The sequence below is a fragment of the Podarcis cretensis genome, assembly GCF_951804945.1.
Source record: "Podarcis cretensis genome assembly, chromosome: 11".
In the NCBI taxonomy this organism is placed as follows: domain Eukaryota; kingdom Metazoa; phylum Chordata; class Lepidosauria; order Squamata; family Lacertidae; genus Podarcis; species Podarcis cretensis.
The window spans coordinates 17,689,902-17,703,709 of record NC_137180.1 but is presented as its reverse complement, the minus strand read 5'-3'; the positions used below and the strand labels follow the sequence as shown (position 1 = coordinate 17,703,709).

Genomic DNA, 13,808 nt, shown 5'->3' with positions numbered 1-13,808 from the left:
CATAACTGTTAACATCACCAGAAAATGTATTCATGCAGCACAAATCTTTTTTCTTTACAATAAAAAATTAAAACGAATGCTCAGGAAATCTCCCCACATTAAATACAGATTGCCTGTACAGGGTATTGCATAGAATGTTTTAAAGTATAGAAGTGTGAGTTTCAGATATACTTCTAAAATTGTATCACTTTTATAAACACTTCCTCCTGCACCATTATTCTGTTACGCTGTAAACCATTTTATTTTTAAACAAAGACATTAAATATCTAAAAATACATCCAATCTTATCCTAAAGGTTTATAAGCCACTCGGTACAATCATGTATCAAGAGTTTATTTTATTTAAAATGTAGCTGGTTTCACTGGAAGAGATATGATGGGAATTTCCTCCAGTTCTAACAACAAACAGTACTGTATAATATGACTGCTAACAAACTTGTGAAGCAGATGCAACCTTCAAACAAAATGGGAAGAGAAACCACAACTTACCTTCCTCGGTTTCATGCCATACAATCCCTTCCAAATTCACACTGGTCCCAGGTTCACATGGTCCAAGGCATTCAGGTTCCGTTACTATTCCAACATCGCAAGTATTCACACCCACTGAACGAGTCCGTACCAAAAGTTGCTCAACTGGAGCAGCAATGTTGGATGAAGATGGGGAAAAGTAGGAAGGCAGAATCTGAGGTGTAAGACTACTGGAGATAGGAGGCGGAGGTGCAGGCACTGTAAAGAGGGGGTCAACCTAAAAACAAAAAGAAAGAAAGACACAGTCTGTCATATGATGAAGGTATTAGGAAATATTGTGTTTATACACACACTGAGTTCTGAATACGGCAATTCCACACATTATGAAGCAGTACCCAAAAAGTCACATGATATCAAGATGCGCCAATCAAAACGTATTTTGTTATCCTCTTAAAATAACTATGGTCACTTAGGAAATTTTGTCTTCAAACTCTGTCTGTGTGACCACTGAGTTGCCACCCTGTTTTAGTGACTCACTGAATTATTATCTTTCAGACCAGAGCTTGCCAAACTGTCTGTTGCGACACATTATTGTGTTAGCTGCAGTGTGTAGGTGTGTCACACAAACGCTCCCCGTGCTCCTTCCAAGGCCGGAAAGGGGTTCCCTTTAACTTCCGGTTTGCTAAACTCAGTAAAACTGAATTACAGTCATATCTTGGGTTACAGACGCTTCAAGTTGCATTTTTTTGGGTTACGGACCGCTGAAACCCGGAAGTACCGGAACGGGTTACTTCTGGGTTTTGGCGATCACACATGTGCAGAAGCGCTAAATCGTGCTTTGCGCATGCGCAGAAGCGCTGAATCGCAACCCGCGCGTGCACGGACGCGCCGCTGCGGGTTGTGAATGTGCATCCCACACAGATCACATTCGCAACCAGAGCGTCCACTGTACTGCAAAACTGAATTACTGTGTTGCGGAAATGAGGCATGTCTAAAAAGTGTGTCACCAACAGGAAAAGTTTGGAAAGCTCTGTTTTAGACATTCTGATCGCTCGCTTTAATATTTGCTCCCAGGCTTTTCAGATGCCTAAGATCACGAACCAACTAAGACATCAACAGTAATTTGAGGTAGCATCTTATTTAGAAATGACTTTTAAACGTTTATTCTCTAATATGGGCTCCATTCTACTATGACTATGAAAAATAAGTTGAGCCATCTTAGAAATTGTCTAAGTTACTGTGGCATGAAATCATCAGGAACATGAAGTAAAATGAAAAGGCCTTTGGCTGTGTGGAAACAGGAATCTTTTGCACACTGGAAGTGCAGGCATGGATAAGGGGGACATTACTAACCCCACCTAAGTAATCCCAAAGTCTGTGTGTGACAAGTAAGACTGGAGAATTGAACGTAGAAGAACTATATTCTTTCCCTTCCTTCGGAGTATCTTTCCTTGGAAAAACTAGCAGCTGAAAATACAATGGCATAATGCATGGGTAGGCAAACTGAGGCCCGGGGGCTGGATCCGACGTGGGGATCCAGGGCACAGTCCTTCAATGGCTGCGCTCGTTTCTCTCTGGTCGGGGACAGAGGGTGGCGCTTGGGAGGGAATTGTCATCCCGCCACTCCTTGGTGTGTGGAGTGCCCCAGGGTGCGATACTCTCCCCGATGCTTTTTAACATCTTTATGCGCCCCCTCACCCAGCTTGTCCAGAGTTTTGGGCTGGGCTGCCATCAGTATGCTGATGACACCCAACTCTATCTGTTGATGGATGGCCATCCTGATTCGGCCCCAGACACACTGATCAGATGCTTGGAAGCTATGGCTGGATGGTTACGTGGGAGCCGGTTGAAGTTAAATCCTTCGAAGACAGAGGTCCTCTGGCTGGGACGGGACGATATGGGATTGAGGGGGCAACTCCCATCTCTTGCGGGGGTGCAATTAGTGCCAGCACCGTCTGTTAAGAGTTTGGGTGTAATCCTCGATACCTCCCTCTCCATGGAGGCGCAGATTGCAGCTATAACAAAGGCGGCATTTTTTCATCTCCGCCAAGCTAAGCAGTTGGCTCCTTACCTCTCTCGCCCTGACCTAGCCACTGTGATCCACGCGACGGTCACCTCCAGACTGGATTATTGTAACTCGCTCTACGTGGGGCTGCCCTTGAGACTGACCCAGAAACTCCAGTGGGTGCAGAATGCCACAGCGAGACTCCTTACGGGGTCTTCGCTGCGAGATCACATTCATCCGGTGCTATACCAGCTGCACTGGCTCCCGGTGGAGTACAGGATCAGGTTTAAGGTGCTGGTTTTAACCTTCAAAGCCCTATACGGCCTAGGACCCTCGTACCATACGGGACCGCCTCTCCTGGTATGCCCCACAGAGGAACTTACGGTCTTCAAATAAAAACTTCTTGAAGGTCCCAGGCCACAGAGAGGTTAGGCTGGCCTCAACTAGAGCCAGGGCTTTTTCAGCTGCGGCTCCAACCTGGTGGAACGCTCTGTCACAAGAGACAAGGGCCCTGCAGGACTTGACATCTTTCCGCAGGGCCTGCAAGACAGAGCTGTTCCACCAGGCCTTTGGTCAGGGTGCAGCCTGACTCCCTCCTTTGGCAATCTTTACAAAACTTTAGTTGATGGTTGCCATCAATTTTGATTTTAATTAATTTTTATAATGTTTTTATGATGTTGCACTGTTTTAGTGTTGTTAGCCGCCCTGAGCCCGGCTTCGGCTGGGGAGGGCGGGATATAAATAAAAATTATTATTATTATTATTATTATTATTATTATTATTATTATTATCCGGCCCAATCGCCTTCTAAATCCAGCCTGCGGACGGTCCAGGCATTGGCATGTTTTTACATGAGTGGAACGTGCGCTTTTATTTAAAATGCATCTCTGGGTTATTTGTGGGGCCTGCCTGTTGTTTTTACATGAGTGGAACGTGCACTTTTATTTAAAATGCATCTCTGGGTTATTTGTGGGGCATAGGAATTTGTTCATTTTTTTTTTCAAAATATAGTCTGGCCCCCCACAAGGTCTGAGGGACAGTAGACTGGCCCCCTGCTGAAAAAGTTTGTTGACCGTTGGCATAATGTAACCTGTGTACAGTCAAACCTTGGTTGTCAAACGTAATCTGTTCCGGAAGACCATTCAACTTCCGAAATGTTCAACAACCGAGGCATGGCTTCTGGTTGGTTACAAGAGCCGCTTGCACTCAGGCAGAAGCTGCGTCGGACATTCAGGTTCTGAAAAACTTTAAAAAACCGGAGCATTTACTTCCGGGTTTTCAGTGTTTGAGAGCTGAAATGTATGATAACAGAGGCATTCGGGATCCGAGGTTTGACTGTACTCTAAACAAACACAGTACACAGACAAATGGGACGCAATTTACGTTTCCTACTGAGACTTACCAATAAACTTTATTTAAAACCTGGAAGGCAAACTTATTCTATGCTGGTTAAAACTTGACGGCTGAATCTCTAGGTTTGGCAACTACCTGACCCAAAAAAAGGGAGGGATGAAATAAAGCACAGCAGAGTACAGAAGCTCTGTACTTCTGTTATGTGTTTATCCTGCTGCCATCAGACTTTTAAGATGTTGGCAGCGTTAAAAGAAAGGGTGCGGGGGGAGGGAAAGCTTTTCAACAAGAAATCAAGCATGCAGGCAAGTGAAAACCAACTGACCTCAAAAACAGCTGTTCCTTGCAAACTAGTCATTGGATAAGTAAGGACGAAAAAAACCCAATATTTATCTTTGAACTACATTCAAGACTCAGGGCCAGAGTTTGCACTACATGAGTTTTGGCTGCCGCACAGACTTCTCATAACAGAGGCCCTCCAGCCTTCTTTTCAGGCTTTCCGAGTAACGCAAATGCACTTGGTTCCTGTGTTTCCCCCAGCATTTATCCAGATGTGGAGCAACACAGTGTCAGCTCAAGCTATACCCCCTCATAGATAGATCGAACCCTGTGAAATTATCGGGTTTTTTAAGAGATCCAGTAGGGGGTAGTTGGTCAACAAGTGAGTTCAAGGTTCTGTTGGACCACAAGGATTTGGAGAGACCTCTCAATCAAATGGTTCCCTGGGTGACCTTGGACCAGCCCACCTCACGAGGATGCTGGGAGGATAAAATGGCGGAACCACATATGCTCCTCTAAGTTTCTTGGAGAAGAATGGGTTACTAACATTAAAAATGACAGATTCTGCCTTGCAATATGCAGAGATGGCAAAACTGACGGCACTGATAAAAGACACAAATTTAGAATCTTTTAAAGAAGACTTTTTTAAAGAAGGAGAAAAAAATAGTGGGGTATAAATGCTGTAAATAAATAAACACTGTGTTTATTAATAAATGTTAAGACACTTCAAGATGGTGTCCTAGTCACAAAACATTTTGCTCTTCAAAACCAAACAGGACTGTTTCAACCACGTTACTGTAAGAAACACTGACATAGAGACAGGCAATGTTTAACTTTCTGTGCTGACTGAAGGAGTTCGATGTTGCTACAGAGATTAAATGCTCTTATACAAAAGAAGGCGGCGTAACAGAAGAATTGTGAGGGATGGCAACAAATGCACAAAGTATAACAAGCCAGTCTTGATTGAGGCCTCTGGATTAGAAAATAAAAGAAGCTCTGCAAAATGACAAGACACCAGACACTTGGTCATTCTAGAGAAATGTGTCTATGTAAAACTACAAGTTTCCACATGTGGATTGATTCCTCAGTACCAGGGAACTCTGCATTCGGGTTTCAGGCTTCATATTGCTGTCCCAGAGTTTGGAGAAGCAGACCTAATAGGTGGTCACTGATTCTAGATTTGGCAGCACTGCCCATATCTTATCAAAATATGTGAATTTATGTTCCCAAAGCACAGTGCCGCTCACACAATATTTTGATAATATTTTAGGGGGGGGGAGTTATGATGCACTTATGGTCTCCTGGATAAAGACCACAAGACAGAATCCCGAATGTGTCATGCATACTTAAATTTCTCTAAATTGTACCCATGAGCAGAAGTAGCATTAAAGAATTAGTCTACTTCCTCTAAATGTCTTAAAACTTTGTGAAATGGTCTACTTTCTCAAAACAGAAAGAATCCTTGGAATTCTAGGATGGAATAGTTGCTACAATGAGCATCCTATTTGTTTATGAATCCTCTGTGCTTATACTGACTTATAAGTAAAGAGAATGTTGCTTGAGTAAATGGCCTCAGCCCAGTATACCTGAAGGAGCATCTCCACCCCCATCGCTCATCCCAGACACTGAGGTCCAACTCTGAGGGTCTTCTGCTGGTTCCCTCACTGCGAGAAATGAAGTTACAGGGAACCAGGCAGAGGGCCTTCTCGGTAGTGGCATCCGCCCTGTGAAACGCCCTCCCTTCAGATTTTAAGAATTGCACAACTTTCAGAAGACATCTGAAGGTAGTCCTGTATCAGGAGGTTTTCAGCGCTTAATGTTTTTATTATGTTTTTTGGATATGCTGTAAGCCGCCGTGAGTGACTGGGGAAACCCAGCCAGATGGGCAGGGAAGAAGAAGAAGAAGAAGAAGAAGAAGAAGAAGAAGAAGAAGAAGAAGAAGATCATCTATATATGAGACACACTAACCCGGTGCAATAGTGTTTCATGGGAACATCAAATCCCTTCCAGCCCTAAAATGCTATGACAATAAAGGAAAGAGAGCGAGGCAGGTACAGAGCAGTAATGCTAAACAGGAAATATGGCTCAGTGGATTTTTGATGTCTAACATACACATTCAAGTGTGCAGACACAACACACGTTACAGACCTTCCTAAATGGTACCAGCTCAGACGACAAAAGAGAAGAAGAAGAAGGAGGAGGAGGAGGAGGAGGAGGAGGAGGAGAACAGGAGGAGGAGGAGAAGGAGTTTGGATTTGATATCCCACTTTATCACTACCCGAAGGAGTCTCAAAGCGGCTAACATTCTCCTTTCCCTTCCTCCCCCACAACAAACACTCTGTGAGGTGAGTGGGGCTGAGAGACTTCAGAGAAGTGTGACTGGCCCAAGGTCACCCAGCAGCTGCATGTGGAGGAGCGGAGACGCGAACCCGGTTCCCCAGATTATGAGACTACTGCTCTTAACCACTAATCTCAAGGTAGCCAAAAACAAGACCCCCTTGAGCATGAAAAGCTAGCACGTCAGGAGAAATGCGCCGGAGTGGGTGGGGAGGAAGCCAGTGTGCCCACACCAGCAGTCATAAGGAATACGCCGTCTACCATGTGATTCTTTTACACCTTTGAAAGGGGAACCATTTCCTGAGTCAGAAGTACATGGTGCTTCCCCAAGTTTCAGACAAAAAACATGCCCTGATTGAACTGCCTCCTAATTTCAAACGCCACTCAGAATGTTGCTGGTATTATCGCTGCTTCTTCAAAGACCACAGGGTTCACAAACCCAATACAGTGGTACCTCGGGTTAAGTACTTAATTCGTTCTGGAGGTCCGTTCTTAACCTGAAACTGTTCTTAACCTGAAGCACCACTTTAGCTAATGGGGCCTCCTGCTGCTGCTGCGCCGCTGGAGCACAATTTCTGTTCTCATCCTGAAGCAAAGTTCTTGACCTGAAGGAATATTTCTGGGTTAGCGGAGTGTGTAACCTGAAGCGTATGTAACCTGAAGTGTATGTAACCCGAGGTACCACTGTATTTTGTTTTATTTGGTTGAAAGTCCCCAAAAGAACTCGCAAGGCAGCGTACGAGGGCTGAAAAGGCTGAAGCGGGGAAGGCAGCCATCTCAAATGGGGGATGGGGAAGGGGAAAGGTACACAAGTCTAACATCTGCTGGTGGCAGTCTGTCAAGCTCAGGAAAGTTAATGTCAAGAACAGACGCTCTGCAGTTCCTCGCTGTTATTTTTGCATGATTATTCCCAGGTGTTAGGGCATGCTGAGCAGTAGCCTTGCTATTTATCACAGAAGAGGTTCCAAGGAGGAGAGAGAGAGAGAGAAACACACACGCTACACTTGAAGGCAGGTTAGTTGTACAGATTGCAGCAGTTCTATACACAGGCAGCCTTAAAACCCTACAGAAATATGCGGCAACGTTTTCTTTCCTCGCCTTATTTCACGAGCTTTTGGGGACCTGATTAGCAACGAAAGCTACCAAGTTTCAGAGTGTTGTGCTTGGCAGTTTTCCATTGCCCCAGTGTACGCTTGCATCAGGCGGCGATGGCCCTTCTGTACTAGAAAGCTGACGGTGAATATCTGTCAATAAATAGACTAAACGCCCTAGTGAGCACTTTTCGTTCCGAACATGATGCACACACTAACCGTCCCCACCCCAATAACTCATAAAGAATAGGTCAGAAAAGGAATATCACCATTACTAGGAAGACAGTGGTGATCTTTCCTTTATGTGCACAGATACTCCACTATTTCCTTCTGCTATTCCAGATGCTAAAATTAAGAAGGGCATTAAAAAACAACAACACCCGGTCTATCCGATGTTCTCGCAAATCTCCAGAATTACAATCCTGGAGTAATAAAATTCCACCTCTCCTGTAGGGGATTTCCTGCCCAGCAGGGTGGATTCCACTATATAACACAGGAGTTCCTGTAGAAAAGACACTCCTTTCCTGCTGGATAGGAGGAAGTGAAGAGATTCAAATGCCAGATTTCTCCATCTCCTGTGGGAAAGCCACTTTTACACACACACACACACACACACACACACACGTCTAGAGCAAAAAAATAAAAAGGAAGACATTTTGAGCCATTTGAACTCATGTTCCATATAAAAATATAAAATCTGATTTAAAAAACCAACTAAATAAATACTATCCTAATTACAAGATTTCAGAAGTATGTGTCTATGGATATTTATTTCACTTTCTAACTTCTACCATATTTTTGTAGGCTTTGTTCCAGAAAAGGCTCTTGCTTTTATAGATGGCATTTAAATAAATGAGCAATCCTTTAATTCAGGGTCCAAGGAACTAAGGCTGCGTACATGCTGCACGCATATAGTTTTTCTCCATCTGGGACTAGTCATGCTTACTCTCAACATGCTGCTTTCAATCAAGATTGATTCTAGATCCTGGCATCCACAACCATGGATGTGGTTACTTGGAATGAGGTCACCAAAACCATATAACACCGGTCCTGAAAGACCTACATTGGCTCCCAGTACATTTCTGTGCATAATTAAGTGTTGGTGCTGACCTTTAAAGTCCTAAATGGCCTCGGCCCTGTATACCTCAAAGAGCATCTCCATCCCCATCATTCAGCCCGGACACTGAGGTCCAGTGCCGAGGGCCTTCTGACGGTTCCCTCACTGTGAGAAGTGAAGTTACAGGGAACCTGCTGAGTAGTGGCACCCGCCCTGTGGAACGCCCTTCCATCAGATGTCAAGGAAATAAACAACTATCTGACTTTTAGAAGACACCTGAAGGCAGCCCTGTTTAGGGAAGTTTTTAATGACTGGTGTTTTAATGTCTTTTTAATATTCTGCTGGGAGCTGCCCAGAGTGGCTGGGGAGACCTGGCCAAATGGGCGGGGTATAAATGGTAGATGATGATGATGATGATGATTGAAAACCCTCCCCTTAAATCAGTTATCCATGCCTTTCCCTCCCTGCACATGCCCCAGGTGAATGAAAAAAGTGCTGGTTGCAATCTTGGTACATGCTCACCTCACCCCACATAATAATTGGGCAGGTGTGGATACAGCCCGCCCCACTTCCAGAACTCCCTACATCTGCTTTCAAATGGAGACGAGGTAATACAGATTTTCAGTTTGATTTGAGGAGCAAAAATTGTGCAAGGAATCTAGGTTTTGTGTGAACCACACAGAAAATAACAAGCACGCTGTTCCCAAATAAAATGTGTGTATATAGCATAAGTTCCACTAAACCTTTCCTGTGAAAATAAACCTCTCAAACTGGGAATATACGGCCTCCTTTGCAAAATAACAAACTATGGCCTTTTAAACTCTGTATCAGAGTTTGCTATTATGACATATATTTTTCTGTTTTTATATTGTAAACCACCCAGTGATGTTTGGATTAAGGGTGGCACAAAAATTTAATAAATACATAAATAAAATAAATCTCCCCAATGGGATCAGGTTTGCCTCAATGGCCGGATGTTTTCACCACCCACTGAAGACATACCCTTTGACCCATACTTTTTTCTAATATTTGCTATTCTGATGATTTTACGAATTTGGAGGATGTAGTATTAAATTAAGTCAGAGTAGACCTATTGACAATAATGGACCTAACTTAACAATGTATGTTATTTTCAGTGAGTTTACTCTGAGTAAAACTTAGTTGACTGCTGCCCTGGGTGATTATTTTTATTGACTATAGTTCTGTTTCATTACTGTGTGAGCCACTTTGATACTTCTTTCTGTAGATGAAAAACAGTACAGAAATACAAATACAGTGGTACCTCAGGTTACATACGCTTCAGGTTACATACACTTCAGGTTACAGACTCCGCTAACCCAGAAATAGTGCTTCAGGTTAAGAACTTTGCTTCAAGATGAGAACAGAAATCGTGCTCCGGTGGCGCGGCAGCAGCAGGAGGCCCCATTAGCTAAAGTGGTGCTTCAGGTTAAGAACAGTTTCAGGTTAAGAACGGACCTCCAGAACAAATTAAATACTTAACCCGAGGTACCACTGTACACAAAAATGGAAATGAACTGATCCAAAGGTCCAGGAATGCAACTGTGATCATACGTACCATTGACTTCTCTTGCCCATTGAGTTCAGCGAGACTTACTACCAGGTAAATGTGCACAGAATTGTCTCTATCACACACACATCCACATAACCTGCGCTTCCTCCCAAAAGAGCCCATGAAGACAAACAACAAGTAATAAAATATCTTTAAAACAATTCCAATACAGATTGATACTGGGTAAAAGCTCAACTTATAAAGCTTGTTGAAAGAGGAGGGTTTTCAGCAGCTAATATGTGGTGTGATGCCTAAAAGGAGGTACGTGGAATCATGGAATCATAGAGCTGGAAGGGACCCTGACGATTATCTAGTCCAACCTTCTGTGACACAGGAATATGCAGCTGTTCCATAGAATCATGGAATTGTAGAGTTGGAAGGGACCATGAGGGTCATCTTGTGCACCCCACTGCAATGCAGGAATCTTTTGCCCAATGTGGGGCTTGAACCCACAACCCTGAGGTTAAGAGTCTCGTGGTCTACTGACCAAGCTATCCAATCCGAACCTGCAACCTTGACATTATCAGCACCATGTTCCAACCAACTGAGCCATCCAAGTCAAGGTTCACTTAACTCACAGAATCACAATTTCGTTTTGCTTTCCTTTTGACTACAGTGGTACCTCTGGTTGCGAACGGGATCCGTTCTGGAGGCCCGTTCGCAACATGAAAAGAGTGCAACCTGAAGCGCCGTATCTGCGCAGGTGAATGAAGAGCGATTTAGCACTTGTGCGCATGCGGCGAAACCCGGAAGTACGTAACCTGAAAGAACGTAACATGAAGCAAACGTAACAGGTACGACTGTATTCACGATGATTAGAAATACAGTGGTACCTTGGTTCTCAAACTTCATCCTATTCCAGGAGTCCATTCAACTCCTGAAACCATTCGAAAACCAAGGCGCGGCTTCTGATTGGCCGCAGGAGCTTCCTGTACTCAAGCGGAAGCCGTATCGGACTTTCGGCTTCCGAAAAACGTTTGCAAACTGGAACACTCACTTCCGGGTTTGTGACGTTTGGGAGCTGATTTGTTCGGGAGCCAAACAGTTCGAGAACCAAGGTACCACTGTATTGGGGTAACAAAACTTCTGTAACTCTACCTGCTTAAAATAAAAAAAGCAAGGAATGCCATACTATGTGTGATCAACCATTACACACACACAAAACACACACCCCTCTGTGTGTATTCTCCACTGCTTAGCATTCATTACTTACTCTGCTCATCAAGGGGCGAAACGCTACCACACTTCATAGAAATTTCAATGTTTTGCCCAGCAAAATGTAAATAAGCCCAACCTAAACTCTTGTAAAATCATGAAATGCCGCTGGCAGTTTTATCAAAGTGTGTAGACGTGTACAGAGCCTTTGAAGAAATGAAACTGCCGTTTAGCAAGTGTGATTTATAAGCAACACTGATTTTAGCTGGGAGATAACACGGCTGTCTAATCATTAGTAGTCAGACAACAGCCATGTGAACACATCAATTATGGGCCAATGCCAAAAGCCCTTGAGATCCTGGAGATTAACAGCCAATCCTGTTTTACAAGTTCACATCAAAAAGAATATTAATAAGAGGAGGGGCAATGTGAAAGTCTGTCAGACGGATGCAGCCACCACAACAAGGCATTCCTCCCCTCTCGCTGTGCTTCGAACTGGCCCATGAAAATAGCTGGCATCAGCTCCTATGCGGGGATCTGCCAATTTTCAGAAAATGTTTTCATTAACATATGGGAAGTTGTAAAAGGCTGCAGCAGCTCTGCCTTGTGTATTAGCAACAGCAATGCCTTTTGTGCCTCTCGCTTTAAAGCACAACAATTACACAAGATTAGTTCTTATTAAACCCTCTGGAAAATAAAAGCCCATCACAAATATGAGAAATGTCACCCTATCCTTTTCAGACAAAAATTGGGCGGCTTTGCAATCATCATAAATTGAGTGGTCTCTTAAGCATGCATTTTACAGTATTGGCAAGTGAACTGAAATGACCCAATAAAAACGACCCAGTTTGAAAGTCTAGGGTCAGAAATATATCAAGGTGCCAGCATGATTTTTAAACCTAGACATCAAATATATTAGATGCTAGCTAGGTGTTCACAAGACTTGAATAAACCTAAGGGTCATATTGTCTGCATTGTATTAAAACTATAGTACTGTATTTGACCGAATATAAGCCACACTTTTTTTCCAAATTCCGACCGTGAAAAGTTAAAGTGCAGCTTAAATTTGTGACCTTACAAAAATTGGCTTTTACGATATCACTGCTGAAACAGACATACAGTGGTACCTCGCAAGACGAATGCCTCGCAAGATGAAAAACGCGCAAGACGAAAGAGTTTTCCGTTTTTTGAGTCATTCCGCAAGACGAATTTCCCTATGGGCTTGCTTCGCAAGACAAAACGTCTTGCGAGTTCTTGCGAGTTTGTTTCCTTTTTCTTAAAGCCGCTAAGCTGCTAATAGCCGCTAAGCTGCTAATAGCCGCTAAGCCGCTAATAGCCGTGCTTCGCAAGACAAAAAAACTGCAAGACGAAGAGACTCGCGGAACGCATTAATTTCATCTTGCAAGGCACCACTGTACGGTAAAACAGAACGGGTGTGAGAGCCTGAGGAATTTTAAGGGAGCGGCTTATATTCGGGTATTGTCTTTTTTTTCTCCCCCCCCCCCTTGAATTTTAAAGGTGTGGCTTATTTGCGGGTGCAGCTTATATTTGGGCCAATACGGTACTTGCATTGTCATGTCTGGAATTCATTTTAATTGACTCGCAGTATACTTTTTACTGTATACTGCAAATCACTTTGGCGCCTTTAGTGAAAATCAGCTTACAAATGTCTAGGAAATATATAGAACAAATAAGTACAGTGGTACCTCAGGTTAAGAACTTAATTCGTTCCGGAGGTCTATTTTTAACCTGAAATTGTTCTTAACCTGAGGTACCACTTTAGCTAATGGGGCCTCCTGCTGCCGCCGCACCGCCGGAACAGGATTTCTGTTCTCATCCTGAAGCAAAGTTCTTAACCTGAGGTGCTATTTCTGGGTTAGTGGAGTCTTTAACCTGAAGCGTATGTAACCCGAGGTACGACTGTATTTCAAATTACAGGGCTGCATTTTCCTAACCCCCATTCACTTCCACATCCTTTTGGGGCACAAGTAAAGCCAGATTTCTCTGACTGTTCACAATAATCCTTTGACTATACTAGTCTTCCCAAATTTTATCGTTTTGAAGGGTTCGCCTATAAGATATCATCTATTTTTAGTCGGTAACTGATATTAAAATACAGCCAGAAGCCTCCCATGCATATGACTGCTTGTGGTGAGGGAAATCCTCATAACAGTGTTGGCCAACCTTGTGCTTGCCAGATAATCTGGACCTCATCTCCCATCATCCCTGACTATTGGCCATGCTGTCTGAGTCTGGTGGGAGGTATAGATGCTCACAGCATCTTACAAGCTTTGCTTCCTCCCCACTAGCCCATATGAATATGCCTGGCATAAAATCTTGTCAGGAACACTAGCCCTTTGCTTGCCCTCATCTGGTGGTCTAGTCATCTCCAAGTTCCCAGTGTGAACCATTCTTGTGACTTCTGTTTGGGCACCCTCAGTACTGGGGTAGGTGCAGAATGGAGAGGACCAGAACACTAGAACAGGCTCCCCCAAAC

General features: G+C 43.7%; 1 protein-coding gene across 4 annotated transcripts in view; it reads right to left on the bottom strand.

The window, feature by feature from the left end:
- Positions 1-13,808, bottom strand: part of ZNF608 (zinc finger protein 608) — a gene marked incomplete at its 3' end in the record, with an annotated part of 135,270 nt that overhangs the window by 74,199 nt on the left and 47,263 nt on the right. For all 4 annotated transcript variants that reach the window (XM_079995299.1, XM_079995298.1, XM_079995300.1 and 1 more), the window contains one exon: positions 489-744. In XM_079995299.1, the coding sequence (XP_079851425.1) occupies positions 489-744 (256 nt within the window). The remainder of the gene's footprint in view (positions 1-488; positions 745-13,808) is intronic.